Below are 21424 nucleotides of genomic sequence, written 5' to 3'. Positions count from 1 at the left end.
GAAACTTGAATATTTTCGCCTTACAGGGTTAAAGATAAACATGTCTTAGTTAGGTACCTTGCTTTGATGTGTCTTACCTCAGCCATTTGATCCCGGATTCATTGAACGAGGGAATTATTTTATAAAGACAAAGCATTTTGTTGGTATTTGTAACGTTGCAGTATTTTACATCCTCCAGGAGAGCTACTGGGTGTGCAGGCTTTTATCTGAACCCAGCTCTAACACACTACATTGTAAAAAGTCAGCTGCTCAACATGACCTTGATAAGCTGACTCGGGTGTTTCAGTAGGGCCTTGCATTGTACAATACAATTATCAGTCACCTTGTTGGCCCATGGTGTTAGAGACCATTTTATTTTTGGACAAGTGACTTGAGCTTTCAGACAAGTAAAAAAAAATCCATCATGCTTGTCAGGAGGTACAGTTTATAAACCAGTTTTAATTCAAGGCTTTGCTGCTTGCTTCGCTTTCACATAGAGGATTCGGGCCCAGGCTCACTCCTTAAGCAAACACTCTAAATAGCAGAGGAATTAAAACCATAAACAGGACCTCTGATTTTGATCGTGACTGAGTCCGTGATTCAGGGCTGCTGTTTAGAAAGAACTGATCTGAGAATAATATTAGAGTAGATCAATTAGAGATTTACTTAGTCTTGAAGAAGCACTGTGGACGCTCTGCAGAAGCACTTCTACAGATCACGGTGGTTTGGTTTTAGCGAATCTAGACTCAATTGAGAAAGCCCATTCAGATCTGGCCTCGTCATATGTAGCTCAGCTGTAATAATACGTCTTATCTCCCATCACTCTTTAGGACCTGAAACCCAGCAACTTGGCTGTAAATGAGGACTGTGAGCTGAAGGTAAGTGAGTTTATTATAGGTCCGCTCATTCAAACTGGGTTCATCCTAAATAGTCCAGACAAGACTTTCAGTATGCCTGAGGGGAGTAACCAAGCACTCCCTGATGTAACGTTGGGGGTGACGTTTTCTGCAAGGAGAAAACAGTGTGTGCCTTCTGTGTAGTTTCCTCAGGCTAACCATCTTGCCAGGACCACATGGTTTCGTTTTGTCTGTCCTCCTCAGATCCTGGACTTTGGGCTGGCGCGGCACACTGACGACGAGATGACGGGTTACGTTGCCACACGCTGGTACCGGGCACCAGAGATCATGCTGAACTGGATGCACTACAACATGACAGGTACAGTCGGTAGAGCCTCTGAGTGGTTTAGACAGCCTGCATCTGCTCACTGCAGACACGTTTACCAGTTACACATTTAGGTTACAAATTGTTGATGTACTTGTGATCCTGGGTCAACGTTCCTATCATGTGGATGTCATAATAGCAGAACACTGTAAATGGACATACTGAACATCTTTCTCCTATATGTTATAGTAGACATTTGTTATTACTTTATCTGTTATATGAACATAATGATCACCTATATGTTACAGTGGATATTTGGTCTGTGGGATGCATCATGGCTGAACTCCTCACTGGCAGAACGCTGTTTCCCGGTACTGACCGTATCCTTTCATTGCCCTTACCTCAGTTACCCTACTATGGGTCTAATATGAGTACCTTTGCCGAAGCCCACTCCATTCGTGAGTATGCCTGGCCTACCCAGTCAACCACTGTTTCTGTCACTGACACAGTGTTAGTGGTTGGTGGTAAGATTCCCACACAATAATATGTCCTTGCTGAATCACATCGGATAGGACCAGAGTACACACAGAATCATGCCGCTGTGATTGTTTGACATATGCATTTCGAACAGCTTTTTGCAGGTCCAGACAGTAGCAGAAGATTGCTGACAGTGCGTGTCCTAAACTGTGTTCTAAGCTAAAGCTCTTCTTTGTTCCTAACTTGCTCTGCACAACTAATCCCTCTATGGTGCCTCAGGTGCTTCTTCTCCTTTCAGCTCTGTTCTGCCGCTCTCCCTGCAGCATGTATTGTAGAAGGTCTCCTAGTTTGTCAGTTTCTGTGGCCACACTAATTTCTACCTCTCCGAACTTGGTCTCTAAAACTCTGTTTTCTCTGGCGTCCAAGCCTCCTTCCATTGTCTGTTAGATGCCAGCCACCTCCTCTTCTTTAACACAGTAACCCTAGAAAAGTCTGGCCTCGAAGCACCCACCTTGGAGCAAATGACGAGTCTTTTAAACATCAACGTTCAAACAGCCTAATAAATATGTTTCATATATGCTATCAGGAAAATGATCCTTTGGTTCTACTTCATACCTTTCAGACCGTCAGTACGGTTGACAGTATGGATTATATCCCGCACGCTCCACGCAGGTCGAGTAATAATAACAGCACAGTCACGCCAGTGACGTGACGCCATGGGAGGACAGGCCCCAGAGGTTCATATTAAATCGTAGGTCAGACCACACACTGTCTATCATTTTTTTTCTCGCAAAGTTAGCTTAGCGGTATTGCGCAAGTTGACTGAGCTGCTGTTCAGTTTTTTTGGATCTTCTTAGGTCCCGGTAGGGTAAGCTAAACTCGGTGTGATTTGTGTGTATTGTCAGTCTGTTACCAACAGAAATACGCGCCCTCTAAGGCTGTGTAACAGCTCTCCCCCACCTATCCCTTTTATCGGAGGATATCGTGCTTCCTTGTCTTGTACTGACTTAGCCCACCAGCTATTGTGTGTTGGCCATTATACTCCGGTGCTAACCGTGTCAAGATATCCTCAATTACCATGCTCGTTATCGAGGCCACCGGGCACTAGTCGTCCCTCGACTATTTAATGGGTCACTTTCCCTAGATAATCGCGTCTCATAACGGTTCAGCCCTGTGGTTGTAGCTCGGCTCACCAGAAATTATTTTGCGGTTGCTGTACAGCTCTCTACTAGTGATGCACCGATATGACATTTTTGACCGATAACCGATGTCTACATTTTTTGCGGCCTTTTAAAAATTCTAGTACAGTTAAATAGTTAACACACACATGGACGCAGCGGTCTAAGGCACTACAGTCCCTGGTTCGAATCCAGACTGTATCACATCTGGCCGTGATTGGAGTCCCATAGGGCAACGCACAGTTGGCCCTGCCACGTCCAGGTTTGGCCGGTGTAGGCTGTCATTGTAAATAAGAATTTGTTCTTAACTGACTTGCCTAGTTAAATAAAGGTTACACACACACCACACTGACCAAAAAGTTATTTTGTTGGCATTTACGTATGTCCCCATTATCAGTAAAACATAATCAAAACCTATTGTTTTCACTTACTTGCTGTGCTGTTTCGTTCTTCATTTGTTCAGTCATTTCATTCTCAACCAGGATTTCATCATACATGTCAAGCAGTGAAGTTTCAGCTCCGTCTGTCCGTGACTTCTCTTCCTCTGTGCGCACTGTCACTGTGTCCGTTTCCATCTTGTCCGGCTGTGTCTGTAACATTTCACATAAACCCTGTTTCTTGTCTGCGTCGAAGTAGCGGTTCTTGTACGTAGCATCTAGCATGGCGGCGACACAGTAAAGAGAGAGTGCCCCCGAATCGCTTGTTCACATCCTGTCTCAGCTGTTTTGTTGAGCAGGTGTTTCAATGCCATGACAGAGGGTATCACATCTGCTGCAGGCACAGTTGCTGAGCTTATTTCGATTCAGTTGTTTGAATGGAACTAGCTAGTGTGTTCATGTTTCAAACATGTTCTCAAATTCCTTTGAAATGGCAGCAGCGGTATGACAACCAGCACATTCCTGAGCATGCAATACGACTTCCCTCAGTGCGAAATCCTCGTTGACCCACTCTGCTGTCAACTCCACATGCTCATGGGGCTGACATCGCTGGTTCAAATGTCAGTTGTGAAGCTAATAGCAGTGATGCTATTACTGTGTAACTCCGGAAGGGCAACATCTGAAAAATAGCGCACTTGGTGGTGTGTACCAGTGCTCGACCCATCGGCGAAAGCCAACATCACCCACAACAGAGAACGGTTGATTGCCTGTGAAGGTGAGAGCCTGCACCCTCAGCCAGGAGATACATCTCTCCTGGAGAAGGGCGCGATCACGAGTAAAACCATCAGAACAGCAAAATAGCTTTTACTCAACCTGTTTCCTGGTTCTGAAGAAAGGAGGCTTCACTAACAGGCTGGGGAGCAGTGTGGCAACACAGGTCTGTACGGGGCGAGTGGTGCCCCCGCTGGCAGAAAGAGCACATCAACGTGCTAGTACTTCAAATAGTTTACCTCGCCCTGAAACACTTTCTGCCTGTTCTCAAACACAAACATGTCCTAATACGATCATACAATACAAGCCATTCATCTCCCAGGTAAGGTGAACGAGGTGGCGGATTCCTTGTCACGACAGAAACTGGCCCTGGGGGAATGGCGACTTCACCCACGAGTAGTGAAGATGATATGGCAGCGGGTTGGAACAGCACATGTGGACCTGTTGGCCTCAGAGCAAACTTCCCACTGCTCCATCTATGAAGGAAGGCAAACGACCTAGGTGTGACCTTATGGCCCAATCCAGACTTTTTGCCTAAGGTTTTATCACCCCATATCAACCAAGCCATTGAGCTGGCGGCCTAGTGCCCCCCTCCTTTCCAGAATGCGAAGGAGGAGTGAGCATATCTCCTGTGTCCAATCCGTTCCCTCAAACGCTATATGCAAGCCTCTGAGCGCCACAGGAAGTCAGACCAGGACTGCGTTTCAAGCTCATAAGACACACCCTCCTCCACTTACCCTCGCCTTATGCCCTTGGAGGAATCCCCGTGGCCATCTTTGTAGTTGGTCCAAATGATTAGCCAAACAAGGGAAGTTTGCAACGTGAGACGCTCAGCCCTCGTTTTTGATATAGTTTGCAAGTGTACAATTGATTGTACATCCGCTAAGAAAAGTCAGTTAAACTTAAAACCAACATTTAATATGGATAAGTCCACAAACAAATGTAAATAAGATAGAAATTGTGCTACTAATGCACATGACAGCTCAAACACGTATCATAAAAGTAGTGATGTTATCTTTTGGAAACGTTAACTTGCGCACACAGCTTTCCCTGACATCACGCTTATACATTGTCGTTTTCCATATACCTGATATAGTGGGATGGCTAACATGCGTTACTACCATACCCTGTTCAAAGGCACTTAAATCTTTTGTCTTGCCCATTCGCCCTCTGAATGGCACACATACACAATCCATTTCTCAATTGTCTCAAGGCTTAAAAATTCTTATTTAACCCGTCTCCTCCCCTTTATCTACAATGATTGAAGTGGATTTAACAAGTGACATCAATAAGGGATCATAGCTTTCACCTGGTCAGTCGGTCATGGGAACGAGCAGGTGTCCTTAATGTTTTGTACAGTCAGTGTAGTTTATACAAGTATGTTACATTTGATTTATTCAATGTCCCAGGGTGGTTTTTGTGACTGTTCTTGGTTCCGTTGTGCCAGGCTAGCTCAATCAAGCACAGCTCAGTTATTTTTAAGACAACAAATACTGACGTGAAGACAGGTCAGTAGTTCTTGCCGGTTCCTCTCCCCTTCCAGCTCCTGTTGTTCCTTTACACGTGGTACCTGTTAGACATTGATCAGTTGAAGCTAATAATGCTGCTCGTCGGGATGCCAGAGCCTGAGCTCTTGATGAAAATCTCTTCAGAGTCTGTGAGTTATACACACAGTTACTATACTGCAAGGTCATTTGTTGCTTAATTTGCAAACATTTGATTTTTTAAATTTATTTTATGTATGAAGTGTGTTCTTATAATCTTCAACAACACCAACTACCATTTTTAAAGCATGCTATGTTTGTTCTCATCCTCTCAAATCTTTCTTTGTGAGATGGGGTCAAATGCAAGACCCGTTTGGATTTGAATACTGATTCTTCACTTGCATAAATTAACATACTATGTTCAAAGTTCGGGTTTTACTGCTATGATTGATTAACTTGTCTTTTTCCTGACTAATTGAAAATATTCTCTTCTCTACCATAACCTGAAGCATGTTACCAATCTGCCTTACACACGCCTATACAATCTTACCCTCTTTTTTGATTTTCTTACCTTCCCCTCCAAAGATGGGACTATTACCTTATTGCAGAGCCTCTTAGGAGTTGAGCCATACCATATAACTCCTATAGGAAACTGTGTTAGACCGCTGAGCTAAAGCCTAGGCCAGAGAGCCAGGCCTTAGCTCAGGGAGCAAACGCAAGTCTTCAGGTCTCCTATTGACTGGGAGACTTAGCCCACTGAGCTAAAGCCTAGGCTATGCATTAGCTTGGGGTGCTAACGTGAGTCTTCAGGTCTCCCACTGACTAGCTGCTTGTTAATGTCTCTGCTATACTGCTGTCTGTACTGATACCCTTGACCCATACCTGATAGATATAAACCAGCTTCAGCAGATAATGCGTCTGACAGGAACGCCCCCAGCCTCTCTAATAAGCAGGATGCCCAGCCACGAGGTGAGCAGGACCAAATTATTCAATACATTCTCTATGGGGCCAACCCAGGATTCAAACCTGGGTCCTCGAACCTGCACGCCACAAGACTGTTAGCTCTGGGATTGGGGTAAATTCAAAGGCATTTCAGGAAGTAAACTGAAAATTGCAATATGTGTTGACCGAATTGACCCCAACCCTGATTAGACCAAACCACCTCCCTTACATCTAGCCGAGAGCAGAGCCACATGCCCAGGGCCACAATATTATAACCTCCTAAGAGGATATTTGCCTCCATATTATAAGGAAGTAGACAAACATACAAGACATGTTGCATTTGATAATTTGGAGTCACCACTTCTTCTTTTTTTTTGAGTTGAAGGTTTCTATTTTCTACTACCCACACGCCTTTACTATAACCACTGAGTGGTTGCTGCACGTGAATGCAAGTCCAGCAGCAACTACTCTCTTGCCTCGTAATGTTTGGTTTGCCAAAAGAGTGTTATAAAGCATAAATATACCTAACATTGCATACTAACAAACATTTTGCCTGAGCCAGAATTCGATTGAATTGAAACACACAACTGACGAGTGGTAAGGGAAGAAGGACCTGAAAATAGCAGAATTGCAGTTCCTCTTTTTGGAGTTGGATCTGATTGAGTATATTGTAGCTACTTTACATAGTGCTACATAAGTACTGCAACCAAATAAATAAACACTACTCAGTTATAAAACTCTTTCTTCTCCTACTGCTTTCTCTCAAATCTGCAATTAAACCCTTTTTTGCTTATAATTAATCCATACTTGCCAATGTTGTCATGATCAAGTGACTGGACCAACATGGTTCTGAATAAATCTACTCACAGTTCTTCTGATGAGGGCCTCTCTAATCCTTGTTCTCGTCCCAAATAGCACCCTATTCCCAGGGAATAGGGTGCTATTTGGGACATGCCTGATATGGTACCAACTAGTGCTAATCATAATTATTACTTTCTGAATACAAAATGAGTGGCCACTTTCCCAAACCAAGATTAAGACAACTTGATCATGATTTTTTTGCCCAGAATAAGTAGCATTAATCTGGGTTGGGAAACGGGTCCTATTAACCAAAAATAAAGGTGGGCATCTTGTGGCTCCCTATTCCCTACATAGTGCACTACTTTTGACCAGAGCCCCATGGGACCTGGTCAAAAATAGTGGATTATATAGGTAATGGGGAGCCATTTGGGATGAAGCTGTGTTTGGGTTCAATCACCCTTAGTGGAGTTGCCAACAACCGGATCCATCCAGTTTTAAGCTATCTTCAACCTAGCTTCCTTTTCTGCTGAAAACTGGATGTGGGAACTATGCTCAGGTGTTTATTTTACTCTTGGTACGCTAGGTTAGGGTTCTATTGACCTCTTCCTTCCGATCTCTTCACACCCGTTGGTTGACAGGCCAGGAACTACATCAACTCCTTGCCACAGATGCCCAAGAGGAATTTTTCTGACGTGTTCATCGGTGCCAACCCACAAGGTAATGTTGGAATCATGATCCTACACTCAAAACACTTGGTCACATGTAAGTTAGACCTGAAGATGTAATCAATTTGTGATGATAATGAAAGGAGTCACCACCTGATGACCTCTTGTGGCCATATTCAAAAAGCATCTTACAATCTTTATTCAGTATGATCGAAAAGGCAAAACTGGTCCAGCATTCCTACACTTCCTCTAGTCTGGCTGACATCCAGCTCTTAAAGTCTTCCTGACCTGAGACGCTGTATCGGCTGCTTTGATGTGTCAGCACGAAACGTTGATAATGAAGGGGCTGTACCTTCAGACTTCAAGGCGGCACTCTATTACGCTGGTTGGATATCACTGTTTTGAATGAAACAAATCATAATCTATTGTTTTACATAGGACTGCGCAAGCCCTTCCGCTTCCAGTCGGCCCTTCCGGGATAAGCAAACACACAGCTAGCTAACGCAACGCTTCGAGGTAGGAAAACATTTTCAAAATGTTATAACAACCCTTCTACACTAAAACAAATGACATTAGAGAACAGCAACCTGGAGTTTTGGCTCAGGTACAGCAAACTAGCTCAAATGATATTGCGATATTGTTAAAACGGTACTATATATATATATATATATATATAGTCAAAAATATTATCCCTATATGTAACTAGTGATGGGGAAAAAATTATCACTATTAGCTAGTATCGCTAACATTAGCTAGCTTGCTATCAACGCGAAATCAGTTAGCTAATCAAATGTATGTTTTAATAATACATAAACTAGTTATCTATTTATAGGCTTTACATTACCTTACCCCACTGAAGTTATTCATTTTTCTTCTTGGATGTCCTCTGTTGACATACTAGGGCAATGATGTGAATCACCCATGTATTCTTGGGTGTAACGGTTCACCAAACCCACATTTCGGTACATATTGTGGTTTTGGTTTAAAGCAATGTTTAGCATTCACAATGTTCCTCGCATTTTCTGTTGTGCCAGGATTGTTATCTTGGGCCTCTCAAGTTTCCACTCTGATGCATTTATAACCATGTGTGAGGTGGGAATTTACCAGCAAATACCAGTTGGATCAATTCATGTAATTTGCATGGATTGCTTTTTCGAAATTGTTTTGTTGCATTTAACTGCAGAAAATGCTGTTAAAGGTAATTTCCTTAGTGACAACAGAGGCATGTGGGAGCAATTTCCTCAGGATGATAGACGAGTTGCCCGCTAGTAATTACTAGTTGGAGGGCCATTCTAGTGGATTTTTCCTTCAATGCCAGATGGGCACTTGTGACTCATAAAGGGGGTGTGTCTGTAGCATGGTACTTCTCCCATTCTGGTGTGATGTGATGGGCTGTCACTGTTACATAAGCGCAATACAGGGTGCATTTTTTTTTGGCCTGGTCAGAATCAGCTGCTTGAATGCAGTGGGGAGAAAGTTAATTTGCTTTTCTGTCTTGCTCCGGTATGCGGGGTGATGTCGGCGTAAATGTGTCAACATATTTGTGTTGGCAGCTGCATAAGCTATTCTCGTTGGCTGTGGTGACATACTGTTAACATTTTATCCTTAAACACTGTCCATTGCCGTTGTAATCTACTGGGAAACCAGAATGTTCCCAAACTGGAGATTTTAAACAATGATGGAGGATCGACGAGTTGTGTGTTCCGAGATGCTGTTCTGGGCACCACTGTAATACTGCGCTGTTATTTTCCTATTTGTAGCCCGCCTGTTAGCTTGCATAATTCTTGCCATTATCCTTGAACTGTTTTTGCACACTAGACTTCCACTGATTGGACACTGTCGTGTGTGAGAAGTCCTCATCATTCTACACACAATACCCCATAATGACAAAGCGAAAACAAGTTTTTAGAGATTTTTGCAAATGTATAAAAAATTAAGAGCTGAAATATCACATTTACATAAGTAGTCAGACCCTCTACTCAGTACTTTGTTGAAGCACCTTTGGCAACTATTACAGCCAAATCAAATCAAATTTTATTTGTCACATAAACATGGTTAGCAGATGTTAATGCGAGTGTAGCGAAATGCTTGTGCTTCTAGTTCCGACAATGCAGTAATAACCAACAAGTAATCTAGCTAACAATTCCAAAACTACTACCTTATAGACACAAGTGTAAGGGGATAAAGAATATGTACATAAAGATATATGAATGAGTGATGGTACAGAGCGGCATAGGCAAGATACAGTAGATGGTATTGAGTACAGTATATACATATGAGATGAGTAAGTAAACAAAGTGGCATAGTTAAAGTGGCTAGTGATACATGTATTACATAAAGATGCAGTAGATGATATAGAGTACAGTATATACGTATACATATGAGATGAATAATGTAGGGTATGTAAACATTATATTAGGTAGCTTTGTTTAAAGTGGCTAGTCATATATTTTACATTTCCCATCAATTCCCATTATTAAAGTGGCTGGAGTTGAGTCAGTGTGTTGGCAGCAGCCACTCAATGTTAGTGGTGGCTGTTTAACAGTCTGATGGCCTTGAGATAGAAGCTGTTTTTCAGTCTCTCGGCCCCAGCTTTGATGCACCTGTACTGACCTCACCTTCTGGATGATAGCGGGGTGAACAGGCAGTGGCTCGGGTGGTTGTTGTCCTTGATGATCTTTATGGCCTTCCTGTGACCGGGTGGTGTAGGTGTCCTGGAGGGCAGGTAATTTGTCCCCCCGGTGATGTGTTGTGCAGACCTCACTACCCTCTGGAGAGTCTTCTTGGGTATAACGCTACAAGCTTGGCACACCTGTATTTGGGGAGTTTCTCCCATTCTTTGCAGATCCTCAAGCTCTGTCAGGTTGGATGTGGAGCGTTACTGCACAGCTATTTTCAGGTCTTTCCAGAGATGTTCGATCGATCGGGTTCAAGTCCAGGCTCTGGCTGGGCCACTCAAGGACATTCAGAGACTTGTCCCGAAGCCACTCCTGCGTGGTGTCTTGGCTGTGTGCTTAGTGTCGTTGTCCTGTTGGAAGGGGACTCTTTGCCCCAGTCTGAGGTCCTGAGCGTTATGGAGCAGGTTTTCATCAAGGATCTCTCTGTATTTTGCTCTGTTAATCTTTCCCTCGATCCTGACAAGTCTCCCTGCCTCTAAAAAACATCCCCACAGCATGCTTCACCATTGGGATGGTGCCACATTTCCTCCAGATGTGACGCTTGACATTCAGGCCAAAGAGTTCGATCTTGGTTTCATCAGACCAGAGAATATTGTTTCTCATGGTCTGAGTGTCTGTAGGTGCCTTTTGGGAAAAACTCCAAGTGGGCTGTCATGTGCCTTTTACAGAGGAGTGTCTTCTGTTTGGCCACTCTACCATAAAGACCTGATTGGTGGAGTGCTGCAGAGATGGTTGTCTTTCTGGAATATTCTACCATCTTCAGAGGAACTCTGGAGCTCTGTCGGTGACCATCAGGTTCTTGGTCACCTCCCTGACCAAGTCCATTCTCTCCCGATTGCTCAGTGTGGCCCGGTGGCCAGCTTTAGGACGAGTCTTGGCGGTTCCAAACTACTTCCATTTAAGAATGATGGAGGCCACTGTGTTCTTGGTGACCTTCAATGCTGCAGAAATGTTTTGGTACCCTTCCTCAGATCTGTGCCTCGACACAATCCTGTTTGGTAGCTCTACGGACAATTCATTCGACCCCATGGCTTGGTTTTTGCTCTGACATGCACTGTCAACTGTGGGACCTTATATAGACAGGGTGTGCCTTTCCAAATGATGTCCAATCAATTGAATTTACCAGAGGTGGACTCCAATGAAGTTGTAGAAACATCTCAAGGACGTTAAAAGGAAACAAGATGCACCTGAGCTCAATTTGAGTCTCATGGAAAAGGGTCTATATACTTATGTAAATAAGGCATTTATTTTTGTAAACCTATTCGCTTTGTTATTATGGGGTATGGTGTAGATGGATGAGGAAAACATTAATTTGATCAATTTTAGAATAAGGTTATAACGTAACAATGTGGGAAAAGTCAAGTGGTCTGAATACTTTCCGAATGTACTGTACATACACTATATAGAATCTAACATTTCACAACAATACACACATCTAAAAGTTTTAAAAAATGGAATTAAGAAATATATAAATATTAGGATGAGCGATGTCCGGATGGCATTGACTAAAATACAGTATACGTTGTCGTGACTTTACTTTCATTAATCTGATGGCTGTTGTTTGTCTAATCAACTAAATTTGTTAATTTGTTACCTGATTTTTTATTTTTCGAGGGGGAAAAAGAGACACCTATCGTTGATACATTTTTAGAAACTGTTCTCACAGTAGTCATATACTTTGCACACGAACCGCCGCCCGTTTGAAGTAAAATCATGAAAGTATTTACATGTGAATGCCTTCGTTCACCGTTTTATCTCTGTCGGAACCAGCCCTCCTTAGGAAGGGTGATGGGTTGGCCTTTCAGCGGCACGCTTGTAAGGCTCCGATTGTCCAAAAGGAGTCCTGCCCCCCCCCTCCTGTCTGTTGTACGCTCTGGAAGATGCTCCTTGGAAGATAGGTTAGCCAGCCGTGTCGATGGTTACCACTGGGTGATGACAGTAACGTACTACACTGATTTGAGAAGAGTAGTACAGAGGACCCACTTATATATTTGCTTTTCTAGATACTTAGGACAGCTAATCAGCTGTACCAGTAATTGACTGAGAGGTGAGCTTCTCGCCTCTTCCTCGTGTTGATATTCATATTTCAGACCACTTTAGACATGGGCTGCAGCTCCCCGTCTTTCCTGGTCTGGGAGGTGAGTTTTTATTTTCTTCACCTCGTGTTGAGGTTCAAAGTTCCAACCATTTCAAACGTGTAGCTACTGCTTCACGTTTTTCTGGTCTCATGTTAATTTCTTTACCAATACTTTTATGCACTCTGAGAGACAAGGACGGTTCCATCAGGCTTACCTCAGTGTGGTTCCCTACTGTGCAGAGTTTATAAGAGAAATTATTTTATGGCTCCTAAAAATAGTTTTTCATATTTCATATACAATGTTAAGGACGGCAACTTCGTACATGTAGTGTAAACTTTTCAATTTACATTATTTCCTTTTTAACCTTTTTAATGATGACATCACAAAATTACCACCTATATGACATTAGTTTTCTATAGATCATCTCTGGCCATTCCCCACGTTCTTATGTTAGAAATATTGTTCCAGTATTTGCTTTAGAAACTGTTTCGGTGGGGAAGACTCTCTGTGTAGACAAAGGAACATTCCTTTGGTTAATACTGGAAAGGGAGACCCTAGATTTCCTCTCCTTTAATTTACGATAGGGTGTGAGCTGTCAACCCGGCAGCAGCTCCCTCTCCTCTTCTGTGGGTGAGAGAAGGGCTGGTTACTGTCGTCCATTGCCAAGCTCATCTGACCCATTGGATCCTCAGGACAGTCATGACAATATGAAATGAGTAAAGCAGTATGTAAACATTATTAAAGTGACTGGTGTTCCATTATTAAAGTGACCAGTGATTCCATGTCATTAAAGATTTTTCTTTTATATTTTCACTTTGAAGACACTACCTATGAGTGGAGATGGCCCCTAGTAAAGTAGCCAGTCGACATGGGCTACAAGGGATGCCTTCTCAACATGGGTTATGTTTAACTCTGTCACTCAAATAATGTGGCCCGATTCCACTTTTGAACATGTGCTCATATATAGTAATCTCATCTTCTTTCACCAAGGAACACACTTCTCTAAGCTTGCTGAAACTCCCCTGAAAGGTTTTCATTTTGAGCCCTAACCTCTACAGAAAGATATTGTTAGCGCTGACTGTCATAAAAGGCTATAAATTCTAAATTCCCATTCTCATTCAGAATAAATGTAGAATTGGTAACAATATAAAGATTTTGAAGCACATTTGATTACTATGCTAGTTCTTGTATAAGAAAATGTTGTGAGGTTCCCATAGTTTAATCCAATAAAAGTACTTTTTGTAGTGTCTCTTTGGCAGTTATGCTTCCTGTCACCCAGTCATTCATGATGCAGTTCCATCACTTCATTTAGAATATTCGATATCTTATAGGCCTATTATGCGAACAGTTCATGCAAGCAAACACTTCTTATTCATTACATTTGTTCAAATACAAAACGTTCAATCATTCACTGGTGCATCATTATCATTTACATTCCCACATGACATGTATTCATCGCAGTGCCATTCATTGTACATACCATATGTAGGTCATATGGACTTCATCCACAACAATTTCAACGGTTTTGGAGTTCTATAGGACTGAGGCCAAAATATATCCTCCTGTCTTCCCCAACCAGCTCTCTGGACTTTCGAAGACAAGGTCGCATGCACCATTCCATATCACATTCTTGTCTTCCTCCACAACCAATGCTCTGAGACCCAGGGCTTCTGCCTCGTGGATTTGGTCCTCCATCCACCACAGCCTTTTAGCGGGGAAACGACTGTCAGAATTGGAGGCTGTTTTCCTAGGTTCTTGAAGACTAGAACTAGCTACCTAGCGCTGGTAAATGAGGCCTCCCCCTTGGCAAGACTGCCAATAAATCCTCCCCTTGCACAAATGCAAACATTTTAAAGTTGCTCCTATTAGATCACTAAATTGGCTGTTACTGTGGCAGTGCCGTCTCAATCTCCTTGTAAGAAGGTGCCATCAGAGTTTTTAGTTAGCTACCTAACTTTAGCTTGGCTTGTTTACCTTTAGTGGGGGCGTTGCAAATTGACAAGGAAGCGTGGGGGACATTGAGCATGCAAATGGTGTGCATATGAGAACCAATCAAAAAGTTACTTGGTAGTGAGTGGAAACGCCAACCCGGATGCTTCACATTTATACATCCGGTGAAATATCTGGCTCGTTGTTCTATCGGTGTCCTTATGCTCTCCATTCATGGTCTGTCTAAAAAACACCTTTCCAGCAGAGGGCAGCCCATGCCTGTCACTGATCCTAATCTGAACTGACCATATTGATGTTGTTCTGCTGCCTGTAGCTGTGGACCTGCTGGAGAAGATGTTGGTTCTGGACACAGATAAGAGGATAACGGCTGCTGAGGCTCTGGCCCACCCCTACTTCTCCCAGTACCACGACCCCGATGACGAGCCTGAGGCTGACCCCTACGACCAGAGCTTTGAGAGCCGTGAGCTGGAGATCGAGGAATGGAAACGTATGTAGAATTAAATGTACAGGAATCATTGAGATTATTAGAGGTCATACATGCTCAGCAAGTGCATTGCAAAAGGCATCACAATGCATTCATTATACCTGAATGCTTTCAAGGATAATTTAGCTTTTTTAGGACCATATGTTTCATGTAAATGGAATGTTATAGAAGGGTACAGACACATTTTTTGCGATTTCACTTGTTTTTGAGAAAAGTACCCCAACCAGCGATTTCATTTCTTTGTTGTGTGGTATGGGGCTCTAAAAAACATGAACAAAGGCTCCAAAAGCACCCAAGTACCTCCTTTTAGAAACAAAAGCTCTCGGTATAATGATGCCCATCTTAAGATGTTGTATACATGAAATTGTCGTTCTAAACTTTATCCACCACATTGTTTCATTTTGTTGTGGAATAAGTTCGGAATGACACAATTTCATATGTACAACATATTAAGATCTGCATCACTATACAGAGTGTTTCTGTTTCTAAAATGATGTATTTGGGTGTTTTTGGAGCATTTGTTCATGTTTTTTTCAGAGCTTACTTACTGCATGATGAGGAAATGAATCAATGTTGCAGTAAGTTTCTCAACAACAAGTTAAATCTCAAAAAAGGTGTCTGGACCCTTCTATAACATTCTATTTACATACATTTTTGTTTAGGTTTGGTTGTAAAAAAGCAAACTTCTCCTTTTTAAGAACACTGTTACAAAATGTTTTGTCCATCTTGCAAAATGTATTTTTATCTGCTCTGTTCCCAACACCACAGACGGAACAGAAACGCCCACAACACACACTTATCTCTCTCTCTTCTCTCTCGTCTCCTCACAGGGTTGACCTATGAGGCGGTGTGCGATTTTGAGCCACCTATCTTTGATGGAGACAACATGGAATCGTGATTGGATGATGTGATTTCTACAAGCCCCTCCCCCTCAGCCCCTACAACTTTATATCACTTTGAGGTTCCCGCTTATCATACGACCTTTGGGAAAACAATATCATCCGAGTGCCTACAAACGTTTGTCTTTTGTTATATTTCTTAAGCTGGCGCTCTCTCTCCACCCATTCTGACTTGTAAATGTGTTGCAAGGGGAAAATAACTAAAATGGCCTGGTCCCAGATCTGTGTTATGGCATGACACGGCCATGGGAGTTGGCTATTCAGCACAAACAGATCTTGGAACATGCAAAAACTAAAATGTAGGAAAGGAGATTTTCAAGGACTGAATATCTGTATTTACTACAATTGTATTTTCAAGGCAGAAACAGAGGCAAGCAACAACCAACCACTAATACCATTATTTGTCCATTGCTGGAAAATGTCATGCTTCTGTTATTATTCTGTCTATATGTATGTTTTAAATGGCACCCTATTTACTATATAGGAAATAGGGTGCCATTTGGGATGAAACCTATATTTCAACTACACTGATCAAAAATATAAATGCAACAAACAACAATTTGAAAGATTTTACTGAGTTACAGATCATATAACGAAATCAGTCAATTGAAATTAATTTGTTAGGCCCTTATCTATGGATTTCGCATGACTGGGAATACAGATATGCATCTGTTAGTCACTTACTTTTGTATATATAGTGTATGCGGACACACCCGGTGCTGACAGGTGTATAAAATCAAGCACACAGCCATGCAATCTCCATAGACAAACATTGGCAGTAGAATGGCTTTAGTGAAGGGCTCAGTGACTTTCAACGTGACGGTGTCACCTTTCCAACAAGTCAGTTAGTAATATTTCTGCCCTACTAGAGCATCCCCGGTACAACTGTAGGGGCTGTTATTGTGAAGTGGAAACGTCTAGGAGCAACAACGGCTCAGCTGCGAAGTGGTAGGCCACACAAGCTCACAGAATGGGACCGCTAAGTGCTGTAGTGCGTAAAAAAACGTCTGTCCTTGGTTGCAGGACAGACAAGTTCCAAACTGAGTTTGGAAGCAACGTCAGCACAATAACTGTTCGTCAGGAGCTTCATGAAATGGGTTTCTGAGGCCGAGCAGCCACACACAACCCGAAGATCACCATGAGCAATGCCAAGCGTCGGCTGGAGTGGTGTTAGCTCGCCACCATTGGACTCTGGAGCAGTGGAAACACATTCCCTGGAGTGATGAATCACGCTTCACCTGGCAGTCTGACGAACAAATCTGGGTTTGGCGAATGCCAGGATTAACGCTAGCTGCCCCAATGCATAGTGCCAACTATAAAGTTTGGAGGAGGAGGAATAATGGTCGAGGTCGGTTTTTCATGGTTCGGGCCCCTTAGTTCCAGTGAAGTGAAATATAGCATAAAATGACATTCTAGATGATTCTGTGCTTCCAACTTTGTAGCAACAGTTCGGGGAAGTCCTTTCCTGTTTCAGCGTGACAATGCCCCCGTGCACAAAGCAAGGTCCATACAGAAATGGTTTGTTGATCAGTGTGGAAGAACTTGACTGGCCTGCACAGAGCCCTGACCTCAACCCGACCGACCACCTTTGGGATTAATTGGAACACCAACTATGAACCAGGCCTAATCGCTCACATCAGTGCCCGACCTTACTAATGCTCTTGTGGCTGAATGGAAGCATATCCCCGCAGAAATGCTCCAACATCTAGTGGAAAGCCTTCCCAGAAGAGGGAAGGCTGTTATAGCAGCAAAGGGGGGACCAACTCCATATTAATGCCCATGATTTTAGAATGATATATTTGTTATATATAAATATATTCCACATTTGCCTGTGTGTGTCCACATACTTTTGGTAATGTAGTGTGGGGGCGTGGGTCAGAACCAGTCAGTATCCGGTGTGACCTCCCTTTGCCTGCAGTGCGAACACATCTCCTTCGCATAGAATTGATCACGTTCTTGATTTTGGCCTGTGAAATATTGTCTCACTCAATGGTTGTGCGAAGTTGCTTGATATTGGCGGAACTGGAACACGCTGTCCATACACGTTAATTCAGAACATACCTAACATGCTCAATGGGTGACATGTTTGAGTATGCAGGCCATGGAAGAACGGAGACATTTTCAGCCTCCAGGAATTGTGTACAGATCCTTGTGGCATGGGGCCGTGCATTATGCTGAAACGAGGTGATGGCGGCAGATGAATGGCACGACAATGGGCCAGATCATCGTCACGGTATACCTGCATTCCAATTGCCATTGATAAAATGCTATTGGGTTTGTTGTCCGTAGTTTATGCCTGCCCATACCATAACCCCACCGGCACCATGGGACACTTGTTCACAATGTTGACATCAGCAAACCGCTCGCCCACACTATGCCATACACGTGGTCTGCGGTTGTGAGGCGGGTTGGACGCACTGCCAAATTCTCTAAAACGAAGGAGTGGCTTATGGTAGAGAAATTAACATTCAATTCTCTGGCAACAGCTCTGGTGGATATTCCTGCAGTCATCATGCCAATTGCACGCTCCCTCAACTTGAGACATATGTGGCAATGTGTTGTGACAAAGCGGCATATTTTAGAGAGTGGGCTTTTGTCTCCAACACCTGTGTAATGATCATGTGGTTTAGTCAACTTCTCTATATGACACACCTGTCAGGTGGATGGATTATCTCGACAAAGGAGAAATGCTCACTACCAGGGATATAAACAAATTTGTTCACACAATTTGAGAGAAATATGCCTTTTGTGCGTATAGAACATTTGGGGGATCTTTTTCAGCTCATGAAACATGGACCAACACTTTTTACATGTTGCATTCATATTTTAGTTCAGTGTAGTTGTTTTATATTCCTCCTTCAGAAGTTTTTGATATTATTTTGAGACTTCTATGGCTTATCACTGTGACATTCAAAAGAAATGAGATGCTGAATTAAACGTCCGGAAAAATATAGCTGTGTACTATATGATTGAATCATTTAATAGTGTATATCAATTGAAATGTGGAATACAGACTGTCAGTCTCGCAATGCCAATCGCAGCATTAGTGTCGCAGATTTACAGGCGCTTCAGAAATCAGCTTTACTGTATCAGACAGACTGGGTCTCAAATGGCACCTTAATACCTATATAGTGTAGGACTTTTAGTTTTATTTAACCAGGTATGTTGACTGAGAACACATTCTCATTTACAGCAACGACCTGGGGAAAAGTTTCAAGGGGATGAATGAGCCAATTGGAAACTGGAAATAGTTGGTGACCATGATGATAAGAGTGCCAGATTGGGAATTTAGCCAGGACACCGGGGTTAACACTCTTACCATAAGTGCCATTGGATCTTTAGTGTCCACAGAGTCAGGACACCTGTTCAACATCAGTTCCAAAAGATGACACTTTACTCAGGGTAATGTCCCTAGTCACACACACCATTTTTAGACCAAAGGAAAGAGTGCCTCCTACTGGCCCTCCAACACCACTTGGTCTTCCATTCAGGGACCGATCAGGACCAAACCTGCTTAGCTCTAGAGTCAAGCCAGCAGTGGGATGCAGGGTGTTATGCTGCAGGGCACATAAGGTTTTGGTCAAAAGTAGTGCACTATATAGTGAACAGGGTGCCATTTGAGACTCGGCTAGGGATTTTCTTCTATTATTCAACGTTGTTATGAGCTTTAGGAAATGTTTTAGCTGTGAGGAAAAATAGCTTTAGATCTACCACATTGCAGATGAATCTCCATCCCCCACTCCCTATAGTCTTACAACTCTTCAGTCAGTGCGACTTTTGGTTAAATGCCAGTAGATGTTTACTACCATTTTTAGTGCTCAAACCCTAAAATCATTATTCAGTTAATTTAATACCCAAATAATTTAATACCCAAATGATTCAATTCTATCATTAAAATTTTTGAATTTGAAAGTGGCTTCCTCATGTCCTTTCTGCACTGAGGTGAAGGAGCTACGTAGATGAAAGCGAAAGCCTGGTATGGGTCCACCATCTTGCTTTCTGCTGTTCTCAAAACAGAACAGTACAGACCGATGAGGGAAGTTACTGTTGGTCATTGATGTAGCCCCAGTCTGCCTAAATAAAATGGCCCTGGAAATCTAGCCTGTTGAACCAGATTGATTGCTGGACTCCATTGAACACAGAATTCAGTCTGGTTTAACCAGGCTAAGGATTCTGAATACCACTTTAAATATTTACACTTTGAAACCAGATGGAGTTCCTTTGAGCCACTGTAGGTCATTTAATGTGCCAAATAATGTGGCATTAATTAAACCAGGAAAAGGTGTTTGTGGGTACAAAATCTATCTAATGTATGTACATATCTGTTCTATTTTAATTTTTAATCTTCATTACTTATTTTCTGTGGTTTGTTAGTGAATTCAGTTCAACCAATCTTCATTATCAGCATGTTCATCATTTTACATGAGTGATTTTTGAATACGTGTGTGTTTACAGGAGTTTGAAGTGTCATGCTTAAAGCCACAAAAGAGAAATATTAAATTAATGTCAAAAGTAAATTAGGGAATTTCTTAGATATATTTATACTTTGATGTGGTATTTATAAACTGGAGAGGGATACTGTTGTTTATTTCAGCCAAGCCCCATAGAATACGTATCTAACAGTCTTAACAGCAAAGCAACTATTAGAATCTTTAATGCCTTTGTTAATAAAGACAGTATTTTTCAGAGTGCAAGAGTCAGTTTTTTTCTTTGTTTCCTCAAGTCTATAAAGTACATTTTCTTGAATTGGCAATGCGTATCTGGCTATAGCTTATAGCAGCATTTCCAAAAGTTGGTCCACAGGATCCCAGGGGAGCACGTTTTGTGCCCTGACAGCTGATTCAAATTACCAAAGCTGGATGATTAGTTGATTATTTGAATCAGCTGTGGGGTCCCAAGGACTGAGTTTGGGGAAACCCTGGCTTATTTTGTTTTATTTATATATATATATATACAGTGCCTTGCGAAAGTATTCGGCCCCTTTGAACTTTGCGACCTTTTGCCACATTTCAGGCTTCAAACATTTTTTTGTGAAGAATCAACAAGTGGGACACAATCATGAAGTGGAACGACATTTATTGGATATTTCAAACTTTTTTAACAAATCAAAAACTGAAAAATTGGGCGTGCAAAATTATTCAGCCCCTTTACTTTCAGTGCAGCAAACTCTCTCCAGAAGTTCAGTGAGGATCTCTGAATGATCCAATGTTGACCTAAATGACTAATGATGATAAATACAATCCACCTGTGTGTAATCAAGTCTCCGTATAAATGCACCTGCACTGTAATAGTCTCAGAGGTCCGTTAAAAGCGCAGAGAGCATCATGAAGAACAAGGAACACACCAGGCAGGTCCGAGATACTGTTGTGAAGAAGTTTAAAGCCGGATTTGGATACAAAAAGATTTCCCAAGCTTTAAACATCCCAAGGAGCACTGTGCAAGCGATAATATTGAAATGGAAGGAGTATCAGACCACTGCAAATCTACCAAGACCTGGCCG

At 42.4% G+C, this 21424-nt stretch overlaps 1 protein-coding gene across 2 annotated transcripts in view; it reads left to right on the top strand.

Moving 5' to 3' along the window:
- The window catches only part of mapk14a (mitogen-activated protein kinase 14a), a 35205-nt gene extending 14593 nt beyond the window's left edge, over positions 1–20612 (top strand). The window contains exons 6-12 of one of the 2 annotated variants that reach the window (XM_021565755.3): positions 810–857; positions 1080–1194; positions 1449–1520; positions 6317–6396; positions 7809–7887; positions 14855–15028; positions 15856–20612. In XM_021565755.3, coding sequence (XP_021421430.1) covers positions 810–857; positions 1080–1194; positions 1449–1520; positions 6317–6396; positions 7809–7887; positions 14855–15028; positions 15856–15923 — 636 coding nt within the window. In that variant the 3' untranslated portion in view covers positions 15924–20612. Of the gene's footprint in view, positions 1–809; positions 858–1079; positions 1195–1448; positions 1521–5520; positions 5601–6316; positions 6397–7808; positions 7888–14854; positions 15029–15855 lie in introns of both variants that reach the window. The other variant, XM_021565756.3, reaches the window with a different exon arrangement.
- Positions 20613–21424: the final 812 nt, after the last annotated feature.

This window comes from Oncorhynchus mykiss, chromosome 16 (genome assembly GCF_057628025.1).
Source record: "Oncorhynchus mykiss isolate SJ-2025 chromosome 16, ASM5762802v1, whole genome shotgun sequence".
Lineage (NCBI taxonomy): Eukaryota > Metazoa > Chordata > Actinopteri > Salmoniformes > Salmonidae > Oncorhynchus > Oncorhynchus mykiss.
This window is presented reverse-complemented; position numbering and strand designations above follow the sequence as displayed.